At 44.5% G+C, this 16895-nt stretch overlaps 1 protein-coding gene and 1 pseudogene across 2 annotated transcripts; one reads left to right on the top strand and one right to left on the bottom strand.

Moving 5' to 3' along the window:
* Positions 1–218: 218 nt before the first annotated feature.
* Positions 219–2574, bottom strand: LOC308399810 (serine/threonine-protein kinase pim-2-like; the record flags this gene model as incomplete). Its single annotated transcript, XM_080887240.1, has 8 exons — positions 219–310; positions 400–570; positions 657–837; positions 927–1145; positions 1230–1277; positions 1416–1510; positions 1885–2121; positions 2514–2574. 8 exons carry the CDS (start codon positions 2572–2574, stop codon positions 219–221), a joined length of 1104 nt encoding a protein of 367 aa, XP_080743366.1.
* Positions 2575–5343: 2769 nt separating this feature from the next.
* On the top strand, positions 5344–13168 carry LOC308399809 (annotated as a pseudogene). The gene is made up of 9 exons: positions 5344–5922; positions 6460–6547; positions 6649–6766; positions 10280–10385; positions 10520–10657; positions 10853–11056; positions 11719–11826; positions 12052–12218; positions 12901–13168. The product of its transcript is annotated as an uncharacterized misc_RNA (transcript).
* The last annotated feature ends 3727 nt before the right edge of the window (positions 13169–16895 follow it).

The raw sequence follows: 16895 nt of genomic DNA, 5'->3' as shown, positions 1-16895 counted from the left end.
TCGATGGGAAGAAACCTCGGGAAAGCCCATTCAAAGAGAGATCCCCTTTCCTGGGATGGCTGGGGGGGTTACAGGAACTCCGAAAAAGCTAAATTTTTATTTATTTATTTTTTAAGATTGACCCACTCTATCTATTCCTGTCCAACAGAAAAAAGAAAGGAAGTTACTACAATGTATCACACTTACATGATAAGGTGTGAATTGTGTGTTTGTGTGTGTTATCTTAGCCAGGGGTGAAGCTGGAGCTCCTCCAGTGTTGGGCGCTTCTCCGGGACTATAGCTAAACATGCGTCCAAGAAATTCCGGCATTCTTGAAAGAAAGAAAAGATCAAAAAGATGAAGATGATAGTTCTAGTGATCCAAGGCATCAGTGAATGTGGAAGTGTGAAGTTTTCTTACCTGTGGACAGACGCTTTTTGATGCTCAGTTGCTTTGTGAGGAACCTCGCGGTACTAAAGTATCGTGCATGAAGCGCTTCATACAACACCACTCCCATTTGCCACACCGTGGTGGGTCCACACCTGTAGCAGCTCCTAATGTACCACTCGGGAGGGATGTGAAGAGGAGTGCCTAACAAACAGACACAATTGCAATTTCTTCTAAAACAAAAGACACAAATTGTTACATCTGTGAAAAGCAGGAGCAGAATATGTTACCATAGAAGATGCGATACAGAGATCGCTGTTTAACAAAGCAGCTCAGTCCAAAGTCAATGATGCGAACTCGAGGCACATCTGAGCCGGTCTCAATCAGAATGTTTTGTCCCTTGATGTCCCGATGAAAGATGTGTTTCTCCTCAAGTTCCTTTACAGCATCAACTAGTTGCTTCAGAATGACCTGGAAAAGATGAAAAACACAATAATGAGTTAATGCTTTTCTGCCTTGATTGAATGCTGTACAGTCTAAGGCTCTCCCAGTCAACCTACCTTGGCCTTGTCCTCTGGTAAAGCTCTTCCATTTTCTGCTTTGTATTTTTGCAGGTCCACAGCAGGGACAGGTCTCTCCAGCACCAGGATCAGCTCTTTGCCAAAGTCGAACCACTCCAGCAAGGACACAGGTGCTGATATTCCCACTGACCCTTCTGCTTCACCTGCAAGTTTAAGCATAATGGCCACTTCCACCGAGAGCATCTTCCCATTTTCATCCTGAAATATTACAACAAAGTGGATGATGAGGAACGCCGCATTCAATCCAGTAATGTAAAACTAATTCAAGTGTTGGACGCTTACCGCCACTTTGCAGTAGACTTTATTTTTGGGAATGTGTTTGATGGCAACCTAGAAGACACAGAGCATTGGTGAGCATTTCCTCAGTATGACATAATGAAAGGTGGAAACACAGCAGACGTCTCAGTTTACGATATTATCCATTATCTGCGTTACTGCCTGTCTTACTACCATCATCTGAACACTTACTGGAAAACGATCTTCTATCCGGTAGCCAGAAAACACTGCTCCGCAGCCTCCTTCTCCGAGCTGGTGCTCCTCCACATATCTGGCTTGGAATTCACCTGAACAGACAAAACAGCAAATCTTGTTTTATTACAGCTGTGACACAAATTACTCTCCTCTGTAGCCTAAATGTTCCTTCTGCCCTTCCCCTGAATATAAAACCCAAGCTGCTTGCTACTTACGTTTTTGGTCTGCCACTGATTTTTTGCCCTGGTCCACATTCCTTTTTTTTTTCTTGGGTGACTCTCTGTTGTCTCCCGTGGCCTTTCTTTTGCCATTTTTTGTGCACTCCTGTTTGTTGTTCAAGTCTGGAGATGTGGAAAACACCAAAAGCACATCAGCTCACTGGATGATAGACACAAACACTAAACACCAATATCTTAAACCTAGCAACCACACTTAATCTACCCCCTTATTCAACTAATTAGCCTACCTTTACCAGAGTCCAACGAGGAGGATGCTTGCTCCTTGTCACCGCTCGTATGGTCGAGAAGTTTAGCCTTCTTTGCTTTCTTTGTTGTGCCCTCTTCATCTTGCACAACCTTGCGCTTCACTCCTTTGACCACATCTGAGCTGGTGGAAGGACCAGCCTGCTCAGCGACCCTCCTCCTTTTTATTGGGGTCTTCTTTTCAGGACTGGCCTTTCTTTTAGCAGTCCTGCTCTTACAATCTATAAACGACGACAACAACACAGTGGTGAAAAAGAGTCCCCGACATCAGGACTGGAAGCAGTTTGATGGCAAAGAATTTGAAATTGCTTTTGCTTAAATGATCACAAGTTTATTCTTGGGATTAAAAAAACTGACCAGTGCGAATTGATACTAGGTTTACTAAGTCTTAGATCTTGATGACACTTGTTGGTCTGTTTTTACTGTTGAGTCCAAGAATAAACTTATTACATTATTTTACCAAAAGACCGGTAACCTTCCTTTGATTAGACATCTTGTATTAAAGCTATTTTCAATCAAACATATGATTCAATTGCTTCAAAAATGATTCACACAGTGTCAACATTTCTAGGATTTGGATTTTACCAGGTTCTTATTTTATTATTTTACTTACCTTGATCTCCTGAATCTTTCTTATCGGCCGGAGTGGTAATTTTTCTTGTTTCCTTTTTCATTGTAATTTCGGAGACCCTTTAAAATCGAAAATGTAAACCGTAATGAGTTAATATTGAGTTAATACTTCTTCAAATGTGCACCTTTCAAATGCTTGACTTTTCTAACTGAATTCTGTAAGTGAGCTTTATAAGTAAACTCTGGAAACTACGGCAACACAACATAGAATCTTGCCTTTCAGTGACTTCACTGACTGCCAGTAGTTCAAAGTAGTTTACAGAAAAACACTCTGGCAGACAAAGCCATAATATTTCATATAATTCAGTCATTTCATATCAATTAAACAGTTTCTTTCATTATCTTTCATCATTTGTATAAAGACCTCATCTATGGATGACAGTATGAAGATTTGTGGTTGACCACACACTAATAAACACAGTGTCAGCTACATTGTCATCTGATTTAAAGTATTTATTATGTACATTTAACTGTCATGGTACTGAGTCTGTGACCCAGTGTTTTGTGTTTGTTCATTTATATTCATTGATTATTCTTATGTATGTTTTTGGTTCTCTTTATTGTTTTCTTCTTGTGTTATATTCTTAGGCTTTAGGTTTCTGTTACTTTGCCTTGCCCCTGTGTCCCACGTGGCCCATTGTTTTCCTCTGTTTGCTGTTGGGTTGTCTGTGTATCATCCATGACAATTAAATTAAATAGCAAATGCAACTACAATTTCAATGAGATTCATTCCTGGCATTCTACTGCGGTGGCTGAAAGTAGACACCAAGCATTATCACTGTAACTGATGTAAATATTGGACTTGGAGGGGATTCATCTGATAGACTGATGCAAACATTACTGTAGCGACTTCCACAGTCGCTAGAGGCCAGGGATGGAGCCTGCCTATTTGCCTGACACGCTGTCAACTTTACGCAATAATGCAAGAGGTGGAATTGTTTGCTTGTTTATTAAAGTGCTTTGAGAGTTTACAGAGTAATGTCATCAGCTCCTGATTCAGACTCTTAAAACATCACAGGCTCTAATGTAACAAAGCGAAACATGTTGTGCAGCGCAGCGGTCAACAAAAACTACGGCTACCCAGCCCTCCTCTCTGTCAAAAATACGGAGTGGAAACTACAGATATTTGTTTAAAAATGTAGGGAGTAAAAATTAAGTACAGCAAGGAAGTTTTTTTTTACTTTTTTACTTCCTACCTGTGGAGCCAATTAAGCTAAATTTAAGAAGCGCATGTCTGTGTATACTTAAAAGCTCTTATGGTTATTTTCACTTTGTAGACAAATTAAAGCACAGAAAAGAAAAACACGATACATTAGAGCATGACATAATTTGACCTGAGGTGGCGCTGCACCGTGAGAGAGCCTGAACGTCAACCGGAAGAAGACGAGAATAAACTCCTTATAAACAACATGGCGTCTCCCTGTGAGGTTTTTTGTTTTGTTTTGTTTTTTAAATGAACTTTATTTAGAACAATAACAATGACAATCTCAAAGAGACAAGCGACATATTAAATCAATCAGAACAGAATCACATCTCCTGTACACCACAATGAAATCGACAATAACTGAAAGTAAACATACATACACACACACACACACACACACACACACACACACACACACACACACACATATATATACATATATATACATATATATGCATATACACATGCATACATACACATCCATATTCACACATCTACATAATAATAATATAAAAAGATGAATAACCAATACAAAAATAAATAACAATAAAAAAAAGAATGAAAAACAAGGAACAGAAATAAAGAAGACAAGGGGGATCATAAAATCTCTAAAAGTGAGGTTCCATAAACAAGACACATAACTTAAATAAGGGGCTAAGAAAAATCAAACTCTTCTAAAAATCTATGCAATTTGATTGCTTGGGGCTTATTTATTAGCTTAAGAGATTTATGGAACAGGGAGAATTTTGTCCTACCTGGATATAAGGTGTTAACCAAATACCTCCTCAAAAATGGATTATTGCATTTTCCATTAACCAAGTCAAGACCATCTAGTTTAACTTTATGTAAATTTGTAGTCTGTATATTTGAAAAATTGTTCTTTATTGTATTTACAAGGACTGTTGGGATATTCTGTGAAACCTTTTTATAGAGCTCGAACGAGCAACTCATGTCATATTTCTCATTAAGCCTGTTTAATTCAAGTATATCTCCATTTTCATCCATTATATGTGTCACAGACCAAATTTGTTTTGTCATCCATTCGTCCACAAACATAGATTTCCCCCGATTCAATATCACCCTATTATTCCACAATGGAACATTGTGGGGACTAAAGTTATGTTTAAACATTAATTTACAATTTAACAAAACTTGTTGATGAAATTTGGAAAGTTTTATGGGTAGTTTAGAAATGTCAAAATCACATACTAAAAGGATCCCCCCAACTTTGTTGAAAATAAGAGATGGCATCAAGAACCACATCTCATTATCATTTTTCAAGAAAGATCGTAGCCAATTAATCTTTAAAATGCCATTCATTATTTCAAAATCGATTGCTTTTAAACCCCCCTCTTCATAATCTTTTATCAAGTCCCTGTTACTAATATAATGATGTTTATTTTTCCATATGAAATTAAAATTCGCCTTATTTATGTCTTTTATAATTCTTGGTGGGATGGCTAGGGAATAAGCTGGATAGATTAATCTGGACAAAGATTCAACCTTGGTCAACATTATCCTGCCGAACAACGTTAAATCTCTCTGTAGTCAATGGTTTAGAGGTTTTTTTTGCATTTGTCAATTGTATTCTGAATATTCTTTTCGTCTCCCTGTGAGGTGTCATGCCGAGCAGATGTCAGAGTTGAGTTCAAGCAAAGTTGACTCTTTCGGTGATTACAGTTTGTCCGGGCGGGCTGTGCGTCTTATTTCATCCGCAGACACGTCGTTGGATGAGGAACAGCTCATGTTGGCATCAGTGGCAGTCAGGATGGCAGCATCTTCCAGAGGGAAGGTCAGGTCGCTGGTCTCTCTGAGCAGGACGCTGTCCACCAACAAGCCCGGTTCCACGGCTGGAGATTACCCTTCTCCGGCTGAAGTTCCCGCTTCTCCCCCGAACAGCGAGCCAGCCGCGGCGCCTCAGCGGAGACCCAAAAAAGACCCCAGCGGCTGCTCCGTGCTCCTCTTCCCCGGTCAGGGCAGCCAGTTTGTGGGCATGGGCAGAGGACTTTTAAAATACCCCAACGTTAAAGAAATGTTCACCGTAGCCCAGAAGATCCTGGGTTACGACCTGCTGTCTCTGTGTCTGGAGGGCCCCGAGGACGAGCTGCAGAAAACGGTTCACTGTCAGCCGGCGGTGTTTGTCACCTCCCTGGCTGCTGTGGAGAGACTCAACCAAGAAAACCCCAAAGTAAGTGCCAGATAAATGTCTGGAAAAAGGACAATAACTGCAGGTCCTGCCTTCTTAAATGTGGCCATTTTATCTTTTTTTTTTTTTTTTTAAATACTGCTACAGTAATATTAATTTATATTTAAAATGTGCGCACATTATGTATGAAGGTGTGGATGAATGATGCTTGTTGTAAGAAAGCATTTTGAGTGCCCAGTAGAAGAGCATCTTTCAAATGCAAAGTTTCTCATTTCAACTTTAATTACTGCACCTGATTAAGGCGGTAGAGTAAATAAGGCTTCCAACAGTGGTTATTTCTTATTATCACATCTTGTTTTTATTGTTTTTATCAGTAGATTGTTGTTTCACTCCCACCAAAAACATCACCGTAAATAATCTTCTGATTCTGAATGACCATTTAAAAAAATAAACAAATTGTTCTGAGTTAATTTCAGTTACGGATGTATCAGTGACATAAATGATATATCGGTCATAATCGGGAGGCTGTTACATTTTTATTTTTTTATTTTTTTTTGACTTGTTTCCTGCTGTACACAGGCCATTGAGATGTGTGTCGCTGCTGCAGGTTTCAGTGTCGGAGAATTTGCTGCTCTTGTCTTTTCTGGGGCGATGAACTTTGCAGAAGGTAGAAAGATTTCTTTTTTGGGTTTTTTTGTGCACTTGTAAAAGGTGTTTTAATCACAACTTTGGTTAATATTCTGTATTTACTCCTTATGCATCTTCTAGCTTTGTATGCAGTGAAGGTGCGAGCGGAGACTATGCAGAAGGCCTCAGAACTGGTTCCCAGTGGGATGCTGTCAGTCACTGGTAGACCTCAGGCTCAGTATAATTATGCCTGTCTGCAGTAGGGCTGCCACGATTAGTCGACTAGTCACGATTACGTCGACTATCAAAATCGTCGACGACTGATTTAATAGTCGAGGCGGCGTTTGAAGCTTTGTAAGATCACAAAAGACGCAGGAATAAGTAGTAAGAGTGTAATAACGGACTGAAACAGAAGATGGCAGCACTGCATATACAAGGATGCCGGCCGTTAAACCCCGAAGAAGAAGAAGAAGAAGAAGAAGCGGTGTCCCAGAATTCATAGCGCGGCCTAGCTCAGTTTCCAACAATGGCGGCAGCTAGTTAGTTTTAATATTACTCTTATTATTCTTTCTGGGTCACAAAATAAACGTTTAACATATTTTCAGGCGAGAATGTAGCTGTGTAAACCTCAAATATCTGCTCAGTTTATCAAGACACCACATATTTTCAAAAGCGCTCCGATGTTTTCGGAGACGTCTGTTACCCACTAGCTCGATAGCTAGCCGGGGCAAGGCTCACTAGAGCCGTGAGAACACCGGACTCCCGGCAGATCGTTTTCAAACACACCGCTGTCTTTCGCTGCTCAGGTTAAACATGATATATAAGTCACTTAGATAACTTAAAAATGTTATTGTTTGGCTTATTTTAGTATTTTATTTGTTCCTGAGTAAATCTGTTTTGCTGAGATTAAAGTTATAGTTTTTACACAGCTGAATAAACGTCAAGCAGACAGCTGATTATCAGAAGTGTGAGATGCTCGAGAATATTCTCCGGTGTCCTGTTATATTTTAGATAGCAAGGAGTTTATTAAACTTCACCGAAACAATCTGCAAATTTCATTAAAATTTAATAAACTATCATCTTGTCTTTATTTTTAGTTAGCACATACCTTAAACACTTAAAGCTGTAAGCTAATGATAGTTATATAAGAGCAGATGCTGCTGGTGCAATAAGCTGAACGTTTTACATCCAATGGATGATGAATCAGAATCAGAATACTTTATTGATCCCTGGGGGAAATTATTTTTTGTTACAGTGCTCCATTTTAAACCAACATTAAGACAAGACAGACAATACGCTAACTAAGAATAGTACAATATATACATATATATACATACATACATACATAAGTCACTTATAAATAAATAGTTGGAAAAGAAACATGTGTAGCTGTAGCAGCAAACAGTGTGTTAAGTGGATGCGTTGTACAGGGAGATGGCCACAGGCAGGAATGATTTCCTGTGTCGTTCAGTGGTGCTTTTCGGTAATCTCAGTCTCTCACTGAACGAGCTCCTGTGACTGACCAACATGTCATGGAGTGGGTGGGAGGTGTTATCCAACATTGTCTTTATCTTGGACAGCATCCGCCTCTCCGACACCACCTTGAGGGAGTCCAGCTCCATCCCCACAACATTGCTGGCCTTACGGATCAGTTTATTAAGTCTGTTGGCATCTGCGACCCTCAGCCTGCTCCCCCAGCATGCAACAGCATAGAGGATCGCACTGGCCACAACAGACTCATAGAAAATCCTCAGCATTTTCTGGCAGATGTTGAAGGACCTCAGTCGCCTCAAAAAATAGAGACGACTCTGGCCCTTCCTGTAAAGTGCTGTGGTGTTTTTAGCCCAGTCCAGTTTATTGTCAATGTGTACTCCAAGGTATTTATAGTCCTCCACAATGTCAACACTGACCCCCTGGATTGAAACAGGGGTCAAGTGTTTCCTGGTCTTCCTGAAGTCCACGATCAGTTCCTTGGTCTTTGCCACGTTGAGCTGCAGATGATTCTGCTCACACCACGTGACAAAGGAGTCGACCACAGCCCGGTACTCTGTCTCATCATCCCTGCTGATGCATCCAACCACCGCAGAGTCATCAGAAAACTTCTGAAGATGGCAGGTCTCTGTGCAGTGGCTGAAGTCTGTGGTGTAGAGGGTGAAGAGGAAGGGGGAGAGGACAGTCCCCTGTGGTGCCCCTGTGTTGCTAATCACCTTGTCAGACACACACTGTGGGAGACGTACATATTGTGGTCTTCCTGTCAGGTAATCAACAATCCAGGACACCAGAGAAGCATCCACCTGCATCGCTGCTAACTTATCACCCAGGAGGGTCGGCCTGATGGTGTTGAAAGCACTGGAAAAGTCAAAAAACATGACCCTCACAGTGCTCGCCGGCTGGTCCAGATGGGTGTAGACACGATTGAGCAGGTAGATGATGGCGTCCTCTGTTCCGAGACGAGGCTGATAAGCGAACTGAAGGGGATCCAGATGTGGTCTTACTATGGGTCGCAGCTGGTCCAGGATGAGCCTTTCCAGGGTCTTCATGATGTGGGAGGTCAGTGCCACGGGCCTGTAATCCTGGGGGCCACTGGGACGAGGCGTCTTTGGTACAGGGACGAGGCATGATGTCTTCCACATCACCGGGACCCTCTGCAGACTCAGACTCAGCATAAACAGTTTATGAAAGACTCCACACAGCTGGGGGGCACAGGTCTTGAGGACAAGGGGACTCACTCCGTCTGGTCCAGCAGACTTGCCTGAGTGAAGTCTCCTCATTTGCATCTCAACCTGGTATTGAGTGAAGGTGATGGGTGGGGGAGGGGTGTCAGGAATCTCACAGGAGGCAACATGTGAAGAGAGAGGCTGGCACAGTGGTGTGGTTCTGGATTCCAGGCTGACTGCAGGTGAGGTTGTGGGGGTGGGAGCAGACACTGTGGTGTCGAATCTATTGAAAAACAGATTCAACTCGTCGGCTCTATTCTCACCTCCCTCAGCTCCCCTGCTGTTGGTTGGCCTGAATCCAGTGATGGTCTTCATGCCCCTCCACACCTCTCTCATGCTGTTCTGCTGGAGTTTCCACTCCAGCTTCCTCCTGTAATTGTCCTTAGCCTCTCTGATCTTGTCCTTTAGTAACACCTGGATCTTCCTCACCTCCTCTTTGTTGCCCCCTCTGAAAGCCCTCTTCTTGTTGTTGAGGAGGGCTTTGATGTCCTTAGTCACCCACGGCTTGTTATTTGGGTAACAATGAACAGTCTGAGCTGGAACAATGGAGTCGGTGCAGAAAGTTATGTAGCCTGTGATACACTCAGTAAGCCCATTGATGTCCTCGGCGTGAGGCTCACAGAGTGTTTCCCAGTCGGTCACCTCGAAACAGCCCTGTAGTTCCGCTATTGCCTCCTCTGACCACCTCCTAACAGTCCTGGTGGTCACAGGTTCCCTCCTCACAATTGGCACATAGCGGGGGGTGAGGTGAATCAGGTTATGATCTGACCTACCAAGTGGGGGGAGGGAGGAGGAGCTGTATGCATCCTTGACGTTAGCATACAGTAAGTCTAAAGTTTTCTCTCCCCTGGTGGGACAGTCCACATATTGTTTGAATGTTGGTAGTGTATTGTCCAGTGATACATGGTTGAAGTCACCCGAGATCACAATAAAGGCACTCGGGTGCTGAGTCTGTAGCCGAGCTATGGCAGAGTGGATAGTCTGATTAGTCGACTAATCGCAAAAATAATCGGTGACTAGTCGACTATCAAAATAATCGTTTGTGGCAGCCCTAGTCTGCAGGCAAAAGAGCACTGCAAGAGTCTGGGGATGGAGAATCCTGTGTGCTCTGTGGCCAACTAGCTTTTTCCAGATGGCAGGGTTATTGCAGGGCACCAGCAGGTAATGCATTCATATATTCTTGCTGCTTTAATATACCGTGAATCTATTGTGTTCTCTTTTCTGTCTTCTCTCAACCATCAAAAAAGTTGTTAGAGCTGCTCTTGTCATTTCTGCTGTCTTCTTTGACTTCTCAGGCTCTGGATTTCCTCCAGGAAAACTCTCGGCGCCTAAAGTTCATGCGGACCAAAACTCTCCCAGTCAGTGGTGCGTTCCATACTGAGCTGATGGCATCGGCTACTGAACCTCTCAGAGAGGTGCTCCGGCAGGTGGAGGTCAGTCAGCCACTTTATCCAAAAGGGATTAACATATTTTCCGAAACATGTATTCAATTACTCTGTAAAGCTACACCAGTCCTCATTTTTAAAAGATAACCCATCCTATTCAGTCTGACTCGGAAAGTTAAATGGAAAGTATACCCAAGATTTTACATCTGGTATTCAGCCATTCAAACTGCCCTCCGTCTTCAGAGTGAGGGAAAGTCTTCCCTTCACCATGAACTCAAACTGAAGAGACGGATCCAGCGGGAAAACAGTCAGCGGGAACGCAGCCGGAGCGCCCGCAGCAGCTGCAGCAGCAGGGGCAGCCAATCTGATGACTCGACTATCCATGAGACAGAGAAGACAGAAAAAGAGAAAGACAAACAGGACTTAGAGATTGAAAACATTATCAAGGTAAGTGAGGGCTATAAGAATCTTTTTTTGTAATATTTATTTAATTACATCATGCACCAAACTATCCATGGTAGTGATTATTTAACTAAGTCATAGTGGCACTGGGCAGCTGCCAGTGCAGTTCATTTTGTCCATTTAAAAAGTACCATGTACACTCACTGGCCACATTTTTGTTAGATACACCTGTTGAGCTGCTCATTAGGTCAAATACCTAATCAGCCTATCACATGGCAGCAGCTCAGTGCATTTAGGCATGTATACATTAATAAGATGACCTGCTGAAGGTCAAATGGGATTTAAATGACTTTGAACATGCATTGTTGTTTGTGTCGGACAGGCTTGTCTGAGTATTTCAGAAACTGTACAACCATCTAACCGGTTTATAGAAAATGGTCTGAAATAGAGGAAATCTCCTGTGAGCAGCACTTCTCTGGGAAAAAAATCACTTGTTGGTGCCAAAGATCAAAAGCGGAATGAGCAGATTACTTACAGCTGTAAGGAAAGCAACATGAACTCAAATACCCACTTACTTCAACCAAGTTATCAAGAAGAGCACCGCTGAAAGCACAATACGTTGAACCTCGAAGCTGATGGCCTAGTGTCACCTGCTGGATAGAGGTGAAAACACAAACCAAACAATGGCTCTTTCATCTGTTTCACAGCATGCTCGGGAACTGGAAACTCGCCGAAGGGAGGCAGAGGAGAGAGAGCGGAGGAAGCAGAGGGAGGTGCAGATGGAACTGGAAAGACAGCTGAAAGAGGCTGAGATGGTAAAAAAAAAGTTTTCCACTTGACACCAATTATGTACAGAGTCTTTTCTCCTTGACTTTGATCTTTGAGAACTGCAGCAAAATGTTGACTGTCATTATAAAATTCACATCTTTAATGATTTGGAAAAATGGTTATGACAGTCCAGGAAAAGGTGATTCAGGAATAGGTCAGTTTATACCGCTCTGTTGGTGCATCTGTTTATGTAGCTGTGTGTGTGTGCATAGATAAAAGACAGCATGCAGGCTGAGATGCAGGTGAAGGAAAAGGAGGCTGAACAACAGAAGAAGAGGATCAGGGAGCTGGAGCTGACACAGCAGCAGCTGGAAGTTGCCCTTAATATGGAGATCCAGGCTCGGCTGGAGGAGGAGAGGGCCAGACTGGAGCTTGAGCGGTAACAATGGATTTCTAACTCTTATTATGGCCCTTTATTATTTTATTTGTGATGGAGATCTGAGATATCCATAAGAAGTATTAACTGTCATGCGGCGGCTGTGTGAAGGCAAGAGAGGACCCAATTGCACGGCTCTAGACACACGGGAATGAACTCAAAGGCAGGTCTTTATTAACAGGAACATAAGAAGTCATACAAAACTATACTGGGAGAAACTAAAGCTGAGGCGCTGGGAAGACACGGGAAATGCACACAACCTAGAAGGATGACGCAACACAGAACAAAGGGACACTCTGACATAAATACACAGAAGGTAATGAGGGAAGTGGGAACACACGGGGAACACAGCTGAAGACAATTACTCATGACCGAGCAGGGAGGACACGAAACTGAAAATACTGACACCAAGATGTGGACCTTAAACACAACACAGTACACAGAGATGAGCACAGAGAGAGAGGCAGAGAACAAGGATGAATACGAGGGGATGAGGAGAACACAGAACACAACGGACGGGAACACGGTACCAGAACAAACACCACAATAAAAGCATGGACACAGGGGGAATCCAACTACCAAACCAAACAATCCAATGGACATAAGGAACAAAATACAAAACCACAGGAAAACTGAGAACACTGGGTCAAAATGACCCAGGACCATGACAATACCCCCCCTCAAGGGCTGACTCCAGACAGCCCTTGCGGACGGCAACGGCGGCAGAACAGATCCGGAGGCCGGCCGTGTGGAAGGCGGCGGCTACAGAGCGGGACCGGAGGCCGGGCCCCTCGAACCCTCCAGCGGAGACGAGGAAGGGCTGGCTGGGCTCTCCAGAACCCCCAGCGGACAAGGCAGGTGGCAGCGTGGAAGCCGCGGAGTGCTGGATGGGCTCATCCGAGCTTCCAGCCGGAGCTGATGTAGCACCAGAGGGTATCGGGACCCCTGGCTGAATGTTAAGCTGACCAGAAGACCAAACTGCTACAGGGGACCAAACTGATGGCTGTAGTAATGGTTGTGGTGACAGTGGAGTGGGCGGTGGAGTGGATGACTGAGTTAACGGTGACTGTGCTAATGGTTCAGCTAAGGAGTGCATTAATGACAGGACTACAGGTTGAATGACTGACTGAGCAGCAGCCTGAATGGCTGAGTGTCGTGATGGTTGTGGTGGAAGAGAAGCGGGTGATGGTGTGGATGATGGAGCTACGGGCGACTGAGTGGCAGACTGAACTGATGACTGAAGTGATGGTAGAGGTGAAAATTGAGCTTGTGGTGGGGTAGCTGACTGAGGTGCGGGGGACACAGGAGACAGAGCCAGCGGGGACACAGGAGGCAGAGCTACAGATTGAACTGAGGGAGACTGGGTAGCAAACTGAACTAGTGGTAGTAATGGCGGTTGGGGAGAAGGCTGGACTGTACACTGAGGAGAAGGCTGACTGACTGACTGAGGAGCATCCTGTGCAGCTGAGTGTAATGATGGTTGTGGGAGCGAATGTTGGACAGGTGGTGGTGTCGGGTCCCCTGAGCCTACAATGCGGATGAAAGGTGCAGGCACCTGCTGGACACCAGTCGCTCCCACCTGAGGAGCAGGTACAGGTGCAGAGATCGGCTGGGTCCTGGCGGGCCCCACCTCAGTGGTTGGCACAGATTTCGGCAGGGACTGGGCGGCTGCTGTCCCCACCCGAGGAGCTGATACGGGTGCAGGGACCAGCAGAGCCTCAGTCGACCCGGAAACCGGAACAGGGACCAGCTGGGCGCCAGCCCCCCTCACCTGGGGAACTGAGATAGGTGCAGGGGAGTGCTGGGCCGCAGCTATCCCTAGAACGCAAGGGGCCTGGGAGGCGGGCCTAGAAAGAACAGTCTGCAAGAGATCAATTCCCTGCCCTGAGTGAGCGGATGAGGAACAGCGCTCTGACTTCATAGCGTTAAGTGTGCTAAAGCTGTAGCTTACAGGCACTAATGCACCACCTTCAGTGTTTACAGACTCTAGAGAAATGTGATCAGCTGATGCACCAACAGTCTTAGAGCTTCTTTCTTCGGAGCTAACCATGCTTATACTGACAGAGGAGGGGTTAATAGCCGATGTAAACATAGGTCTGTGCACCGGAGAGGCAGATGAAACAAAGTCTTTTACCTCCGGATCGCTGGAAGCAGTAAACCTAGGGAAAACAGTGGTGGGTGTAGAGCCCCCTGACTCAAGAACATTCGAATCAGTAAATACGTCAGAATGGACTTTCCCCTGGGGTGATGGCTCAGAAGTAACGAGCTGGGGTCGAGCTATCACAGGAACATTTACAGTCTTGGATTTTACTGCTTTAACATCTAAGGAGGCAGGTTTTAAAGCCCCAGTGGTGAGCTTAACTGCAAAACAATCATTCTCAGCAGACACACAGGTAAAGGGCACAGAAGCAGGTGTCTCTAACTCAGGAAATGCTGACTTCAAGTTTTCAGACCTAGGAAACACTAGCGAAGGATAATCTTTCTCAAATATGAGTCCAAACGTAGGAGAAACGGTCTCTGAGTTGACCCTCCGGGCAGTACAACGGTTCATAAGAAGTTCGGGTTCGGATTCAACATTTACAGATCGTGAGCCTTTAGAGCCTACGGCAAGAGTCACAGAGTTTGCATTCCTGCATTCAGAGTAGTGAGAACTAGCCTCAGAGTGAACAGAAAGAGTGTCTTTGTCACTCACCCCAGCCGGCTGCTCAGTAGTCCCGGAATCCGGCTGAGGAGAGGACCGGCGACGGCGTCTCCTCCTTGATGAGGGAACGGAGGTGACGGGGGAAACCGGTGATGATGCGGGGGTGACGGTCTCCTCTTCATCATCCGACCTCATCGCTGCTAGGAAAGCAGCGGGAGAGCGACGGTCAGAGCTGAGAGGGGATGGAGAAGGGCTCCGCGGCAGCAGCGCCAAAAAACCCTCTCGTTTTAGCAGCCGCTGTTGCGATACCGAGAGCCCCGTCTGCTGCTGCGATGCCGTCGCGGCGAGCTTAGTTCGCTGCTGCTGCGGCGGCTGACTGGCGGAGATCTCCGTCTGCAGTCGCTGTGGTGTGGAATCCCGGGAACAGACACTGTCTGCCAGCTCACGAGCTTGTAATGCCTCCTTGGCTCGGCTCAGTTCGTCAATAAAGCCCTCATAGCAGGTGAGCTGGTGAAGGAAAGGGTTTCCCTCGATTATTGCCTTTATGGCGTTAAGTCCGACGGAAATTGTCCGTGAGTCCGAGGCGCGGGTTATTCGTTGCACCAGACTCTGTACACGGAGAATATCTCCCTCACGGGCGGAGCCTGCTGGGTCCATTTCGTGGTTGCGTCGTTCTGTCGTGCGGCGGCTGTGTGAAGGCAAGAGAGGACCCAAATGCACGGCTCTAGACACACGGGAATGAACTCAAAGGCAGGTCTTTATTAACAGGAACATAAGAAGTCATACAAAACTATAAATACACAGAAGGTAATGAGGGAAGTGGGAGTTGTTACAGGATGCAAACATATTTTATACTGCTTTGAAGTCTGGGACAGCATCATAAGAGGCATAACTGATCTCACCGTAGTCCCATGAAGACTCAAGATGAGTGTTTTCACGACTGCCATCTTGGTGTTTTGAAATCAGGCATGATGAATGAAGGGAAGAACTGTCTGTTAAGGTTCTCAGTCGTTCAGGTCATCGTAGTCTAAGGAGCTTGGAAAGAAAAGCATCTGGACTTCTTTAAGCTTCTTGAAGAGCGTTTCACCTCTCATTCAAGAAGCTTCTTCAGTTCTCTGAAGAAATTCTGAACTGAAGAAGCTTCTCAGATGAGAGGTGAAACATCTTCAAGAAACTTAAAGAAGTCCAGATGCTTTTCTTTCCACGCTCCTTAGACTGTAGTTAAACTTCACACACTGGACTTGTCAGTCACACATCCTTCGCCAGTAGGCATTCCCAGAATGATCTTTCCCCTTCTGACGCTTAGAATGACCAAATATGTGCAAAATGGACAATTCAACATGCCACCATGTCAGTCTTTTATTAAATATGACATGAAACAAATGACTGAGCCATTAAATTTGTCACAAAGGTGTTCACCTAATTCCAGGCAAATGGAATAGACTTCTATGGGACCATAAGTCTTTTTGCACTTTGACATTTGTTTTACTTTTCAGATCTGTAACCTATAACTTTTATACTGTATGTGTTTTGATCATAGGAGTCTACAGGGACTTACTTACTTTTAGCACGTTTAGCAGTTGATGTTGGCTTCTTTTTTCAGTACTGGAGCTTCCTGCTCATTGAAGACTTTTCTAAAAGGAAATGCTTAATCCAAAATGGCGTTTTAAGGGCTTGGATTAATGTCAATTTCAGCAAATATTCTTTCTTATGTTAAAAGAACATGGATCTCTGTCAGTGATAACTTCTGACTTTATAACTCAAATTTTAAGAGAGAGCTTCACTGCTAAGCTCTCATCTGTGTGGGTGTCACGGTTCGCTTGAGGACTCACATGCAGGACTCAGAGGCACAGTCAGTATTTATTACAGTTCCACCAGGTGTATATACAAACAGTGCAGGGGATAGTGCTATATACAAAGCGGTGACAGGGAAAAGGCTCCGGGGAAATCCAGGTAGGGAAAAGACACTTGCTCCTCTTCTGACTCTCTCTCCAAACACTCACACAAAAAGGGAATCCGCTCGGGGAATGCAGAGTCGG

Source organism: Rhamphochromis sp. 'chilingali', assembly GCF_963969265.1.
Source record: "Rhamphochromis sp. 'chilingali' genome assembly, chromosome: 7".
NCBI lineage: Eukaryota > Metazoa > Chordata > Actinopteri > Cichliformes > Cichlidae > Rhamphochromis > Rhamphochromis sp. 'chilingali'.
Note: the sequence above shows the minus strand (reverse complement) of the source record. Positions and strands in the feature narration are given on the sequence as shown.